This window comes from Drosophila novamexicana, unplaced genomic scaffold (assembly GCF_003285875.2).
Source record: "Drosophila novamexicana strain 15010-1031.04,08,12 unplaced genomic scaffold, DnovRS2.1 tig00001302-arrow-arrow-pilon, whole genome shotgun sequence".
In the NCBI taxonomy this organism is placed as follows: domain Eukaryota; kingdom Metazoa; phylum Arthropoda; class Insecta; order Diptera; family Drosophilidae; genus Drosophila; species Drosophila novamexicana.
In genome coordinates, this window is record NW_020824849.1 from 509,908 (window position 1) to 525,314 (window position 15,407).

The window sequence follows — 15,407 nt, forward strand, 5'->3', positions numbered from 1 at the left end:
AAGATTTTTTGGGCTAAGTTTTGTCCGATTTGCATAAAACTACTTTTTAAAGCTCTACATAAGAACTTAATGAATACGTTCTTCAGCGATTTGGGATATTTCATTAACAACAGTAGTTGATAAACGAAGAACGGTTGTATGAAACTTTTTTGCTTACCATCCGATCGGCTTCAAACAAATTTTCAAAGATCTTTGTCAAAATTCATCTGATGGGTGTTTCGCAGATTTTGGAAAATCCATTCCTCCTTGGTGGAAATCGGGTGCAAAGATTTAGTGGGAGTCGTTTCGTGTTCAAATTTTTTCCAAGGTACTATATAAAAAATCATTTGAGACGTGCTCGCAGAATTCAAGATTCCTCGGTAGAAACACATATGTACAATTGCACATACATACATACATACATACATACATACATACATACACATACATACATACACACATACATACATACATACATACATACATACATACATACATACATACACACATACATACATACATACAGGCATACATACATACATACATGCATACATACATACATACATACATACATACATACATACATACATACATACATACAAAGAAAGCAACAAACAAAGCAACAAAAAATACCAAAAAAAAAACTACACTACCAGCTTAACAAGAAAAACTGCAGAACCTTCTTGAATTCTTGAGAATCGAGGAGGAGAGCACGTGGTAGAAATTCGTTTTATTTAAATTTTCAGCACAGCGACAAATAAGCTTGGTCTGCGTTTGGTATTTGAAAACACACATACATATGTACATATATACATAAATGCGTGCATACACTAACACACACACGCCCACACACATACATACACACTCACACATATGCATTATAAATATGCCTTAGAACAAAATACTTGCGAATTCATAAACATTCAGAATTGTGCAGTATTTGACTTAATTTTATGGCTTCTTAAATATAAATGTTGAGAAGCACGAGTAAAGAATTTCAATCAATTGGTGTACATCTATTCGCACGTGTTTTGCAATATGTGTTAGTCTTGGGAATTGTTATGAATAAATATTTGTTATGTACTGTCCATAAAGCCAAGCACTTCTGTCTATTTATTTGGTAACAAATAATAATAGAATTAAATTTAAAAATCTACAAATTGATTTTAATAAAATAAATATATTATAACAATAAAAAAAAAAAAAATATATATATATATATACATATGTATGTACAATACAAATACATAAATGCAAAGTGGGTAAAAATGCAATCGCTAAGTACAAACTAAATCCATTTGCCCAATTTGGCTGTCTAACGAAGCTTCAGCTGCTTGTCCAGGGACTTCTTGACGATCCTGCTGCGTTCGGACGATCTTTCCAGCTTGGAGTCGCGCTTAAAGACTCTCAGACTGGGCACAGCATAGGCCAAGGTGTGGCGCTGGAAAGGACGGGACGACTGCTGTTGCTGGTACAGTCGCAGCACCTCCCAGCTGGGTATATACGAGTCCAGAAGCGATTTTGAGTCACGTCCGGCGAACAGATCCGGCGTCAGGTCCGGTTGCGAGGGCCGGAAGGGCTTCGAATGACTGGCGGAGCGTCCGGACGCTGGACTTCTTGTCGTAATGCTGACAAAGCTGGGCGGATAGGGCAGTGGTATGCGGGAAGCGGGCGCATAGTTGCGTTGTGGCATCGGCGCATAGGCAAACTGCTTGGACTGCTGCAGCAGAAGAGGCAGTGTCGCTGGACTGGGATGCGGACTGAGACCGGGTCGCAGCGATGGCGGCTGCTGCTGCAGAAAGGCGTAGGGTGGTCGTAGTGGGCGTACTACAGGTCTGGGTATGGGGCGTGGCAGCTGAGCTGCACCACCAGACAGCGCGTTACCACTCAAATATTGCACGCCATTCAGTTGCAGCTGCAAGTCCAGATCAAAGGGCACAATGGGTTGAAGCAGTCGTGTTCGCGTTTGCGTTGTTGCTGTTGTGGGAGTCGATGACGGCGTGGGTGAGCTGAGACGGGCAGAGATAAAGGAAGAGAGAGTGCAAGAGAGAGAGAGAGAGCGAAAGAGGTATAGAGAAAGTGAGAGAGCGTTTAATGGAGAAAATGTGAGACGTGACCTAACGAGCTGCTTTTATCTAATCTTTGCTATTTATTATGGCAATCGTTGCTGCCATTTGTCGGAAGCCAACGGCGGCAACAGTCGTGAGTGAAACCGGCCGTTTCAACACCCACCCAAACGCCAACAGTTGTCTATCAGTAACAGAAATTAGTCTGGCATTAGATTCGGTCTAATACCGGGATTTGCCCAAATGTATCTCTAAGGGAATTCGATTAACCCAGTAATTTTCATTCATTTTCAACAAAATGGCCAATTCAATTGACAAATGCATGTCCCTTAGTAATTTTCATGCCAACAATAGTAATCCATTGGCCACTCGTGTTGCTCGTTTCCTTCTTAAAGATTATCAAGTGTTGTTAAAGATGCCTGCGGAACTCAATGAATTACATGGCCTATAGTATTGAAGGTCCTTCCTAATTAAAGGCTCTTAAATACTGATTTAAGTTATTCAGATTTACCTAAATTGTTTTTGGAACATTTCTGAATAATCTTTAGATTACTTAGATTTTGTTGGAACATTACTGGTTACCATTCAGAAAACCTGAAATTTTCCTTTAGTTACAAAATCAAAAATGATTGATTTTCAACATTCATTTTTAGACACATGTCGCAGACTATTAAAGCTATCCAAAAAGTATAGTCCTTATAATATATTTAATAATATTTAATGGCCCAAATACAAAATGTTGTAAATTTCATATAGTCTTTACTTAAAAATCAATGTCTCAAAATCGATATTTATTGATATATTTGTAAATGTCTGAAGATATCGAAAAATTATAGACCTAGACCTTATAGTTTCTGCGATCGACCTTTTACAAACAGGTCCTGATCCAAAATACATACTTGACTGTGTTGGAGATACTTCCCTCTGTTGATTACATACAATGCATAAAACTACAAATATAAAACTCTATACACGGATATTTAATCTATGTCTAAAGTCAACGAAAAAATTCTGTTCAGATGGACAGACAGACGATAAGCAAGAGCTAGGGGAAACAAAACGGACATTGACTACGACTTTTATACTTTTTTCACTTTGTGAGCGAGTATAATAATAGTCGGGTATTTGCGAAATGCTTGTTGGCCTTTGAAAACATTTGAATCTAGGCTGCAAACTACTTTTGGAAAGAACCGTTTCGGGTCCGTTATTCTAAATTTTTTATTTCTTTAAACGAAACCTTAAACCAACCCAAACATTGGATTTGTCTAGCCATATTTTGTAGATGCTAAATTTGGATTGAAATCAAATCTAGCCCGCAACTTCTGTGTGAAAATAACTGAAGCTTTCAATATTTTCAGTAGAACGGGCAAATATGATTTTGAAAATATAGTTTCATTAAAATTTGGAAAATACAAATCGAGTTCAGGAATTGAAGGCAAAGGCAGGGAGTACCCCCCTGCACCGAACTTTTTTATGGGCTTGCAGCTCAATTCGAATGTATCCAAATGTCTACAAATAAAACCGTTAAATAAGCTGCAAGCTCTTAAAAAGTAAAAGCTACAAAAGCTTCGAACTGTTGAAGTCTAAGATAAAATGGCTGAAGCTTGCTAAGGTTTGTGTTTGCACCTGAGGTCAAGCTTTGGTGAAAGCTCCAAGTTCGACTATGTTGCATACTTACAGATTGCCATCGTGTAAAAGCAGTAGGCCATCCGGCAGCTGGCCGGGCAACGCGTAGCCAGCGCTCAGCTGCTGATGCTGCTGGTGCAGTTGGCGTAAACGCTCCGCTTGCTCCAGCTGGGCGGCATCGTGCACGTAGCTAGGCGGCACGCTGGCGGCTATGCTTGGATGCCACTCGTAATGTGTGGGCAGCAACGGCGGACGGTTGAGGTCGAAATGTTGCTCCTGTTCCCGCTCCAGATCCTCGAGACTTAGTTGAAGCGGCGTATTGTCATCGTCATAGCCGTTTGGCGGCGTCAACGCTGCTCTAGTCGCTGGCAGCGCTGCCAGCAGAACCCAGAGCAGAGGAAGTTGCTGCTGCAAAAGGAGACGGATGGAGATGTTTAGAAGGGGATTCACCCAGAGGCGATGGCGCGATACTGGTCTAAGCTATTTGCAGTTGAATTTTATGTGTTGGCGGTGAAAGGTTTACGCTTAACTTGCTGACTTTCGCCAAATGTGGTCGCTGCCACGCCCACCTGCGTCCAGTGATGCATTTAATTGAGTTTTGATTTAGCTGAAAATGCTTTGCTTGACAAGAAACAATAATCAATAGTTTAAATATATAACTCGCGGTCAGCCATGCTTGGCGCCGCTCCCCGAACAGAGCAGAGCAGAGCAAATGCCCAGCTAGTGGGTGGCTGACCAGCTGCCAAACGGCACAAGGCCACGACTGATAAGCTGCACCTTTCTAAAAATGTTGGCCAAAACTAACGGCCATTTGTCACGGCAAACACACACGCAACAATTCGAAGCTGCCGCGATTGCAACATTTCTGCAGCATTCAAGAGTCAACATGCGGCGGGCTCAAATTGAAGCGAAAACTGCACTCGTCTCGCCGTCTAAAAATTGCATTTTGTGCAATGCCCAATGATGCCACATTCAAAAAATTGGTAAAAAAAAAATATAAATCTATAAAACTTGAAAAAACTAGTTGCAATTTTTGGCCAGACTGTTGTACAGCATTCACAGCGCCAGTTGCCAACGTAACCATCATCATCATCATCATCATAGATGCGTGCGCCAGTTTGACGCTGCTCTCTAATTATTTTGGCCACGGCACCTGGTAATGATCGGCCAGGTCACATGCTTGCGCTCGGATGCAAATGCAGCTTGATTAATGACATGCTAGCTAATGGTACTGATGGACTGCCAATTGCCGTCGTTAAGGTGCGTAATTTGCGCGCTATTGTTTTGCCCCTGGCTAAAAACAAAAGACTTAAGACACAAGCTCGCTCATAGAAAGAACCGCACTGTTAGGGCCATGCCAATTAATCATGTGACTGTGTCATTCACAAATGTCAGCTGGCTACTGGGCGGTCTAAGAACACGTGATTGCACTAATGCAGTAGCTCTTAACGCAGGGGAAGGGGCGATCGGACAAAAATAAGCTTTAGGAAAACAAGCTAACTGGAGTTTATTTTTTGCAGGGCTTTTCAAAGGAGGGCAAAGGAGGGTCAAATTACATATTTTTGATTGATTCCGTGCTTAAAATGCGGGCTTGGTTTCTGCTTCACTTTCTGACACTTGTGTCTACCTTTAAGTATAAAAAGGTTCTACACAGGCTCTACCTCTCTTGGGGCTAGACGCCATGAGCTTAAACATTGACGCCCCCCCTCGCCTAGAATTCCTCGTTGACCCTTCATTTATTGGGCAGCTTTTGGGCGCAGTTAGCCGCACCAAAAGGATTGAGATCACAAGACTTTTATTAGAAATGATTCTTGCCTTGCAAATATTTATAATTTTCGAAATGGCATAGTTTTCTATCTGATGAGTTAATTGTTCTATATTAGGGGCTATTTGTAGTTTGATATGCTATGTATCTGTTTTTCAATTGGATTTAGTAAATTGTCATTATGTTTTATCCAATACGTCCCCTCGGATTAAAGAGGGCAACTGTTCTTTACGCACCATTTCTTCACTTTGCGCACGTTAAGGTACTTGATTTAGCCAAATCGTTGAACTTATTGTGATAGAATGTTTTTAACAAACTTCGGCGTTCACTTTGTAAATATTTTAAGGCGGATGTTTCTTAACAACCGAAATTAAATTTCTGGTGCACAATCAAAATTCACAAAGTGACCACAAAAAAACAACAACAAAAATGTGGCAAAACTTGGCCAAGCTTATACGAAACCGAAGCCCAGCAACGAAGCAATTGCGACTGCGACTGCGACAGAGCGAAGCGCTAACGGTGCGTTTTATACCAAGAGGCAGCTTGGCTAACACAGAAACAGCCGTGCAGTTCTGCAGGCCACCAGCCACAAGCCCAACAGTGGACGCATTGTTGCCAGTTGGCCAAGAGCGTGAGAGGTAAAGAGTGAGAGAGAGAGAGAGAGAGCGATCTATACATTTTTGAGATACGCTTTCTGGCATTGCAGATGAGAGTCGCGACGGCGTTGAAGGATTGCAATTGAAACTGAGACAAGCCCCGAAACGCGAAACAAAAGCAGCTAAAAGCGCCAAGTGCGCGCAATTAATTGAAATGGAAAGTGCGGGTAAGCAGCCAAAGCTTGGAAATTAAAAATTGAAATCATTTTAAATTCAAATACCGCCCGAAAAAAAAAAACAACAATATGCAAAGTCAAGCCATCAAAGCTAATTTACGCATTTACGAGTGTTATAACAGCTACAGTAACATGCAAAGCAGCCACGGGCGGCACTCACACGCCCCCCTCATTATCTATCCCTCCGCGACATGGCAAGCAGAGCAGCTCGAACATGACCATTAATTGAACTATATTCAAGTGTATTTATATGGATTTGTATTTGTTGCTGTGCTTGACCAACACTTAACCGTTCACTTCCGCCCCAGAAGAGCAGACGCAGCACTCGTCGATCAAGTGGGCCCAATCAGTTCCATCCATATGCTGGCTACAGCACAAAATATTCATTATGATGGACCCACAAGACGTACGGCACAGCGCTGGGCACGCCGTAGGGCGTCGTCATCGCCATTAGAGCTCGAAAGTGAATTGTGGCAATATATGTACATCGATGTGGCATGTAATGCTTACATATTTTGGGCCACACTTAATATCACTTTGGGTATACCACAAGCCGTTGTCAGCTCTGTGTTTCAACTATGTCGACCCTGTGAAAAATGCATCAGCTGAGATAAAAGATAAAAACATCCAACTCAAAAATATGGTTACAAATATGATAAAACTGTACAAATTAAAGAGAATAAGAAAGTGTCCTCCTTCTAGGTTTTGAGTTTCTACAGTTTTCGTAAATAAGTAGAAGAAATTCAAAGTTTGAATCCGGTTGTTGTGTTAATATTAACAGGAGAAATCCATATCTAATTTTAAATTATTCCAAAGCTATAACAAAATAATAATAATTCCAAAGAATAATAGTAATTGGAATAATATTAACCCAAAATCAGTTCAATTGTATTAATATATATAACAGATATTATTTGAAGATAGGGTATTTAAGGCTTCCCCATGAAACTTTTATTGCCTGTCGGCATTCGCTCCACATAATGCCGCAAGTGAAAGAAGGTCTTTCTTATTTTTTATCGATCAGCAGTAATGAAAGCCTCGGGCATGCTAAAGTCTCAAAATGAATTTGTCAAGACGCGACAATTAGACAGTTGACAGCAGGCAAGGGCCCGACTCCGTTAGGCCGGACAGACTGACGCAACTTCAAGGTTGACAACGTAATGGGCGCTGACACATGCGTGTGCACAAGTGCAAGTATTATCCATGTTAACAATTTTCACTGTTCCGGGGCGGGCGTGAAATTGTTGTTTACTTTCACTTAAAGCGACCTAGAGACAATGGCAATTCTTTCTGTTAGGCTGTTGGCTCAAGACGACCTTGCTTCAAGCCATGTTCGCTGGTTTGTTTGTTTATTTTGGGTCTTTCGAACAAGCTAGGGCTGTTGTAATACGCTCTGTAATATTTATAATGCTACATTTATGTATATTAGGGTTGGGAGGTGTAAATATTATTGTAAGATTGAATGGAGGTATGGGAAAGAAATATTACAACATTTCTTTTGCATTGTATGCGTGCGACAGAGCTTATTGTCAGCGTATTAGATCTCTGCCAAATCATATTGAATTTTAACTATATTCTTAATTCAGAATTAAAGTTCAAAATTGTAGTCTGCTGCAACTTCAACAGTTTAAGACTTTAAAACATTAAAATTATTTACGGGCTTCTTAGCCGAGCACTCTTGACCATAATTTTCTTCCTAGTATTATTTTACTTAAGAGCTTTATTCGGCTTATGATAATAACAATTGTGGAGCTTAAGAGCTAAGCATAACAACAAAATATGCAAAAAAAAAAATTATTAAAAAAAAACAAATGACTTAAGCAACAAACTTGGATTTACAATGAATGTTGGGATTGCAATCTATGGCCTGGCTCTAATATACAGTTGGGTATGCGGATGCGATGCTGTTCCCGAAACCGATGTATCGTGGCCACCCGCTGCCGCCGGCAGATACTCGTTGAGATTCAGGCTAAATGTGGGCGGAAAGTTTTTCTCCTTCGCCTCGCGATTGATGCGGTAGCTGCTGCGATAGGCGGCGACAGGAGAGACCGCATTGGCATAGCCCTGCAGACCGGCAGCAGAATAGTGTAGGCCGGTAACGCCCGTATTAGCGGGTAAGGCACTTAGCTGGACTCCGCGTGCGCCATAATCGGGTGTTGCAGCCACATTAGGTGTTAACGCGGGCGCCGGCGCCTGTACGCCGCCAGTGGCCGCTGTGGTCAAATATGGACTGATGGGCACAATGATGGGACGCGTTGGTATCAGCTGCAAATACTGGACGGTTCCACTGCCATCCTGAAGCGTCTGCGCCGGCAGATACTGCATCAGCATGGGTGTACTGGGTAGGCTGGCAATGCTGGTGCTCTCGCCAAGACCTCCACTTTGCATGGGCGTAAAGTTCGTCTCCATTTCAGGCATTTTATAGGAGGGCTTGAAGCCCGCTTCAGTCGGCGGCTGCACCTGTGCTTGAGCCGTGTCCAAGTTATCATAGCTCGAGGCAAATGCGCTCAGCGAGTTTAGGTGCGCTTCCTGGGCATTGGGATTGGACTTGAGTAGTTGCTGCTGCTGCTGTTGCTGTTGCTGCTGTTGCTGCTGTTGCGCCTGGATGCTGTTAGGCGACTTGTTCGATTTGTTGGCTATTTCTGGGCTTGATACTGGCGAGGCATGTAGCAATGGCAACACAAGCAGCTGGGCAGCCAGCAGCAGGCAATGGAAATATCCTTGGCACAGCATCTGAAATGTGGGATGGAGAGTAAAGCGGACGTAGCGACAAACTATAATTAATAATTGTTCATAATAGGGACATAACAGTCAAACTCTGTACAACAATTTACAATACGTAAAAAATTTTTTTAGAAAGCCACAATCGGGCGAAACCGATAGCGCAATATTCTTTACAGTGTTTCAAATCAGTTTAAACCAATCAATTAGAGACTTGTTGAAGAAACTTAAACACTTTGCTGCAACTAAATGCAAATGTCTAAGTAAAATATATATTCAAAAGGGTTTTGAACATTTTAAAACGCAAACTTGATAAATTCATGGTTATTTTTATGATACACAAACAAGTTGGTTTCAGGCTCCTCTGCAAAGATTTTGGGTTTATTTATTCCAGGCGTGTTTTATAAATTATGGAAAATCCAGCCTCCTAGGTGGCAAATGTGGAAGTGGGACTATTGAATGGGCCAAAATTTAGTTGCCCTTATACTCATTAAGAGATAATAAATACGTGTCTTAGCGCTTTTGTATAGTTCACGGGAAGTTGGCGGAAAGCTGTTCATCCGAATTTTTCGTTTTTTATTCGACTGACTTGAAGCTCTTGTAATATTTTAAATATTTGTAATATTGTACATAAACATTTGAAGTCTGTGTCGCTGGTTTTCCCACGGGCAGGACATGGTTGCATAGGTGATATCTAAAATTTGCTCGACAAAGGCCAGCCTTTAACTAAGTTGTGAGCCCTTCAATAGGGAATTATTATTAATATTTTGTATTATATTTTGTTTAAATAGATACTCCTCATTAATTGAGTTATTTCAAGTCTGTTGCAAGTCACACGCCCAGTGAGGGCTATGAGGTAGTTAAGTGGCTTGTTCTGTTGAGGGATTGTCTTGGTTAATTGCCATGTAGCACACATGTCAAAAACATAAGCACATAAATTGCTTAACAAAATTCCATGAATGGGCGGCAACAATCTTATTTAAAGTTCACTTTCACTAGCTGCGCGGTGTTGTTTCTTTTCATTTTTTTTTTAATTTGTAGTTTTATAACAATTATGCTTATACATAAGCGCAAATATTTGCTTAAAACAATAACAAAGTAAAGAAAATGGGAAGGAAAAAAAGAAAAAAAATAAAACACCAAAAGCTTCACCTCTGCTATGATTTAGAGTTTGCTTGTTTGCTTTGGGGGCGAACACGTTTTGCGCGCGTTTGTTTATAAATTGTTTTTAATTTGCTGCAGCTCTTGTTGGCAAAACACTTGCACTTTTTAGTGCAGCCTAAGACTGTCTAGCGACGCGGTTTGATTAACGTCAGTGACGCCAGCGGACCTGCTTATATACCAACCGACCAGGCGCAGCAGCCAGCGCCAGCGCCAGCCAGCGTCAGCCAGGCCGACCAACCGGCAGGAGAGCTGCAGCTGGGGACGCAGCAGACGTAGCTGCCAATTTTCCTCGATTGCCATTAAAAGCAGTTAAACTGTAGCATGCCACAAGTTGCAGCCAAAAGCTGTTAGCTACTTACAAGTGTTTATAAACAAAAAACTAAAAACAAAATAAGGAGCTTGCGTGTCTTCGGTGTTGCACATTCTGTGCACATTGTTGCATGTGCATCATCGTTAAGTTTAAGTCATGTTTCAAGTTCAAGTTTGACATAGTGTCTTTATAAAAAGCCTTTCAGAAATCATGAAATAACAGTCTAAGTATTCTGAAAATAACTCATATATAAAATATATATATATATACCATTTTATGGCAATCCTTTGGGATCACATGATTTCCGTTCCAGCTTTAGCTGCACTTAAAGCCGCGAACAGGGTATTTTATAGGCCAGTATTGCCGACTGCTGCATTCGGCTTACTTGGTTTTTGTTTCCGTCTTCCGAAACGCAACGAGAGGAGTGCACCAGCCCACAATTAGGCGCATGCAGCGGATGTTTTCCGCATTGCCTCATGGCCATGATACGCTCAAACGGGTTTCTCTGTGGCTGCACCGGTGCGCCGGTTAGCTAAAAGCTTAAAAAAAAAGATGCTTTTCCAATTTGGTTTTTTTGCTGCTTGTTCGATAGTAGGAAAACATTGCAAGGTCGTAAGAAAATTGTTCCACTAATGCCAGATAAAACCCCTGCTGCCTAACATAAATTCTGAGCTCTGTTTCAGGAAGCTACAATAAGTATCTACGATTGAAGTTTGGGGGAAATACCTCGTCCCCCTTTCGTAGCTTAAACTGGTTGCGAATTGTAATGCGTGAAGTAACGGTTTAGTGCACAGCGAACAAATCGTCTGTTTTCTATTTATAATCAGAAAAGTCTGCTCACATTTTTTTGATCTTTAAGCCTTGTTGGTTGTTAAATATAAATAAAATTAACAAGCATTGGCCTTTAGTCAGCCAGATAAAGATTGATAAACCTTAACATTTTATTCGTTATTTCCATAAATTTCCAATGCATGGGCTTAGGGCGCACAACAATTTTACAGGGGAACGCAGAATTAGGGGACTGCTGAATGTTTTTTTGCAATTTGTTAAGTTTGCTTGGCGTAGTTCTAATACAGGTTTTGGTGCATGGCAAATGTCATTGCGGCCTGACCCACTGTCAACTTTTAACTTATTTTGTCCAATTATTAATATCTTTTGGCTTGTGATTGTCTCAACTGGCAAAGCTCTGCTCGCTTTCCTTTATAGGCGGCGAGCTGACGCGCTGTAGATTCGACGGGCCGAAAGCCAAATGGCAAATATTTTGTTTAAAAGAACGTGAGACGTTTTTTTGCCAATTGGTACAGTCCAGACGTAGCCTGCTGGGGAAGGCGGTGGCCCATAGTGTGAACCAGAGCAGGCAGGCGCCAATCACGCTGGTGGTCACACCGAGCATCCAGTACTCGCAGGAAGCAAAGGTGCCGTCCTCCGTAACGAGCAGCCGTAGAATGCCGACGATGGCACAGTGGCACAGCGACTCAATGCGACACCACAGCTTGGTCAGCATCAGGTCCAGCGTGAAGCAGCACACGGCCATCTCCATGGTCAGGCGGCATAGGGACGAGCAATTGCGGCACCACTGCGGAAATATGTGCACCACCTGCAGCACGGCTCCAATACAGGCGACGAACAGCCAGCTACCTAGCAGGGGCGCCGGGGAGCACCGAGCCATTAGAAAGTAGTATGAGATGCCCATGACCGAGTGCAGCAATATGGCCATGCTCAGCGCTGATAACGAAAGTCGCTCCATGTCTGGATCGTGCAGTCTATGTAAAACTCTAATGCACCATTTGTTAACCAGAGTTGTGCACTCTGTTTGTACCTCTTTCTTACTTGCTCCCTCCAGCCTCCTGCTCACTCACTCTCCCTATTTTTCTCTGTCTGTGTGTTGAGTGTACCCCTCGGTTTGAATTTTGATTGAATTTACGGATCTATACATAATACTAGACACATGTAAAAAATCAGAAAATTCAAGTTTAACTGGCTTTAAAGTCAAGGCATTGTTTTTCCTCATTTCGTGCTGTAAACATGGCACCGTCCACTTTGATTAGTCGACTGTTTACTTTCATTTTTAACAACTGTGCAGCCAAGATCCACCTCTGTTGTTCGCTTAAAGCTCCAACTCGCTCCGGATCGGAGCTTTGATCGGACCCATTGCATACTTTGTGGTGTCGCAATGAAAAGCTTTTACAACGGTTTATGTGTGCTCTATGCTATTTATGGGAAAAGTTGACAACTTTAACATGCGGATCATCAATATTTACAAGTCAGTTAAATTACAAGCTGGAAACCCAAAACGTGACGAACGATACGCATGCAAAGTGTATTTTATTGAGATCTATAAAAACTTGATTGCCGTAATTAGAATTAACTTTACCGCCTATGACATAAGTCCATTTTGATTTCACCTGTTACAATAGCTGTCAGCAATAACTGCCTGCACCAGGTGGAAAGCAAGTAATGAATCCTATCTGGATACCGGGAAAGCGGTCGGTTAAATTAAATTTCTTTGCAGCAATATTAAGACTGCGTCTCACAATCGGTGCTCTGGTCCAACACAGCTGGCAAGTAATTCGTCAAGATGCTTTGTGCTCGTATCCACGTGCTTGCTATCTAGTTAACTATCCGTCTGTTTGCCTGCCAGACTGGTGCTGGAGTTGGCGCGAGGGCTGGGGCTGGCGGGGGAGTTGGCTTTAGCTCGTCGGTTTTCTTTTATGTCAACTGCATTTTTCGTTGCTGTTGCTTGTTGTGCGCTTTTTCACTGGCTTAAACCACTTAATGGCTTCTTTTTTTACTTTTTTTTCCCCTTCTGCTTAGACGCGGTCTGGGCGGCTCTCGGAAGCTCGAGTTGAAGGCGCTATTCACGCACAGTTTTCCTGCAGCTTCCTTTCACAAAGACTTGCAATTCATCAAATCTCGTTAGCCTCGGCTTTTATAGAATATCTGCAGATGCTTTTGCTATTATTTTCGGGTTTTTACTTCTTTGGCTTGCACTTCATTCAAGTGAAAGGGCGCCACGCCCAGTAACAGCTGTGGGGCGTGTCTATAGATGTCTATGGCTGTATACGGGATGCTGGTGCATCTGCCCAACGTGTCTCGACCGAATTTTAAAGCTAGAAGAGGGGATGGGGGCGTCATTTAAGGTATTCTCATCCTTCCTTGAAATGTGCAACTCTAGCTCCTCGAATGTGGCTGGCAACAGGCTGCACAGCAGCAGCAGCAGCAACTGAACTGACAGTTGAAATGCAGTTTAACAAATGGGCATCGTATTGCCGATATCAATTTGTGGGGATACAATAAACATATCCCTGCGGGGAGTCCTGTGTGATTGATGAATGCAAACAGCGAGCCAGACAACGCATTCATTGGCCAAATTTTGTGTGTCTTTGCAGCTATGAATAGATGTCGGATTTTGAGCATTCACCAAGACTGGCGCAGCCAGCTTAACTTATGTATACATTATTTAGCATGCTCTTCGAGGTTTTGATTTCAACATTCCCTAATCTACCTAAGAAAGTTGTCGAAAAGATGAGCTAGCAAATCTGCAACTAAGCCTGTCTTCGTATCGATCGTTTATCCATTTGTGTACATATATATCTATGCCAGCTATTTCCTTATTCCTTGGAGCACTTCGTTCACTAATTTCAGCTGCTAACAGATGGCCACTCATTTGGGTAAAAGGCAAACATTGCGCACCCAAAGTGCATTCAATTAACAATTTTTGGGCTGCTAGTGGTATAAAAAACTTTACCCCACTGCGTGCATGGCGTTTTGTGGCAGGCTTTTAATCAAAAACTTGAAACCAAGTGCCAGACAAGTTTTTGGCCAAGTTTGCCACAGCGCTAGCGAAACTTCTCAAATTGTGACGTCTACAAAAGTCAAATCGTGCTGCGCCGCTCACATGCTGGCAGCAATCAGTCCGACTTAAGCCAGGAAGATGTCGATTTTATTATCTTGATCAAACCGAACATACGATACTCTTGCGGAAGCACACAAAATTACAAATATCTAGGTTAATTTAACGTGTATAACATGAATATAAAATACTTTCGTACTATATTCATAAAACCATTTAATCCGGTTCAGCTCTGGAATTAACTTTATTCTTTTACATTGAACCGAATTTCAAATCAAATCAGTTGCTTGAAATCTGTAGATCCGAGACTTGAATCAATTTATTACAAAATACAAATAGCTTTAATCCCAACAATTGCATTCACCTAACCATATTTGGTAGATGCCAATTTTTTGGGCAGACATCAAATTTAGCCCTATCTTGCTTATGAAAATATCTACGGCTTGCAATATTTTCAGTACAACGGGCAATTATAAAATAGAAATTAAATGACTTATTAAAATTTTCAAAATATATGGCAAATCAAGATTTCAATCAAATCTGTCAAATATTAATTAATTAAATTATAATGAAATAAAAAGCTTACTGCGATATGTGCATAGCTTTCCCCTATATCCAACAGACCACGGGGATATTCGGTAATATCCAAAGCCAAGGGTATAAACAGAAGGACTCTTAGCCAAAGCCATAAACTGAATGCAGTAAATTGCCATGCTGCAAATTCAAAGTGTGCCACAAACCCAACCTCTAGCTACCTTTTACACCCGCATGCTGCAAAGTTGGCCCTTGCTCTTGGCCAGAACCAAAATGGAAGCAAAGTGCTCGAGTGCCGTCCCGCCCACTGTTTACCTAACGCAGTCGACGGCAACGTCCCTGCCATTTAGCAAAAGTAATTAAGCGTCGATGCGTTTCATTTGTGTTACTTTTCTGGGCAATTAAGGGAAAAAGTTTGCAGTTTTGCAGTGCGGCGTAAAATTTTCATAGTTAATTGTAGCCCAGTCTTGTGGGCGTTACAACTGTGGACTGCGGCCCATAAGCCTGAACAGATCCAGCTCAGGCTTTGTATCCGGCTTTAGCTCTGGCAATGTGTC

At 41.8% G+C, this 15,407-nt stretch overlaps 3 protein-coding genes across 3 annotated transcripts; all 3 read right to left on the reverse strand.

Annotated features, from left to right (window-relative positions):
- Positions 1 to 1,294: 1,294 nt before the first annotated feature.
- On the reverse strand, positions 1,295 to 6,719 carry LOC115767002 (carbohydrate-responsive element-binding protein). The gene is made up of 3 exons (XM_030711124.1): positions 6,670 to 6,719; positions 3,724 to 4,146; positions 1,295 to 1,988 (listed from the first exon to the last, which is right to left on the reverse strand). Exons 1-3 carry the CDS (start codon positions 6,717 to 6,719, stop codon positions 1,295 to 1,297), a joined length of 1,167 nt encoding a protein of 388 aa, XP_030566984.1.
- A 1,409-nt stretch (positions 6,720 to 8,128) lies between these two features.
- On the reverse strand, positions 8,129 to 9,001 carry LOC115767003 (transcription factor btd). The gene has a single exon (XM_030711125.1). It carries the CDS (start codon positions 8,999 to 9,001, stop codon positions 8,129 to 8,131), a length of 873 nt encoding a protein of 290 aa, XP_030566985.1.
- A 2,382-nt stretch (positions 9,002 to 11,383) lies between these two features.
- LOC115767042 lies at positions 11,384 to 12,424 on the reverse strand. Its single transcript, XM_030711171.1, has 2 exons — positions 12,294 to 12,424; positions 11,384 to 12,238 (listed from the first exon to the last, which is right to left on the reverse strand). The coding sequence occupies exon 2, from the start codon at positions 12,208 to 12,210 to the stop codon at positions 11,635 to 11,637; it is 576 nt and encodes a 191-aa protein (XP_030567031.1). The 5' UTR covers positions 12,211 to 12,238; positions 12,294 to 12,424; the 3' UTR covers positions 11,384 to 11,634.
- Between the last annotated feature and the right edge of the window lie 2,983 nt (positions 12,425 to 15,407).

What these genes read in the sequence shown, in the direction of transcription:
- LOC115767002 (XM_030711124.1), bottom strand. Translation starts at nt 6,719, where the DNA reads ATGGCGATGACGACGCCCTACGGCGTGCCCAGCGCTGTGCCGTACGTC. An exon ending in AGCGCTGTGCCGTACGTCTT is followed by an intron (nt 4,147 to 6,669) that starts GTGGGTCCATCA and finishes CAAATAGCTTAG; the next exon opens with ACCAGTATCGCGCCATCGCC. An exon ending in CTTTTACACGATGGCAATCT is followed by an intron (nt 1,989 to 3,723) that starts GTAAGTATGCAA and finishes TGCCCGTCTCAG; the next exon opens with CTCACCCACGCCGTCATCGA.
- LOC115767003 (XM_030711125.1), bottom strand. Translation starts at nt 9,001, where the DNA reads ATGCTGTGCCAAGGATATTTCCATTGCCTGCTGCTGGCTGCCCAGCTG.
- LOC115767042 (XM_030711171.1), bottom strand. Translation starts at nt 12,210, where the DNA reads ATGGAGCGACTTTCGTTATCAGCGCTGAGCATGGCCATATTGCTGCAC.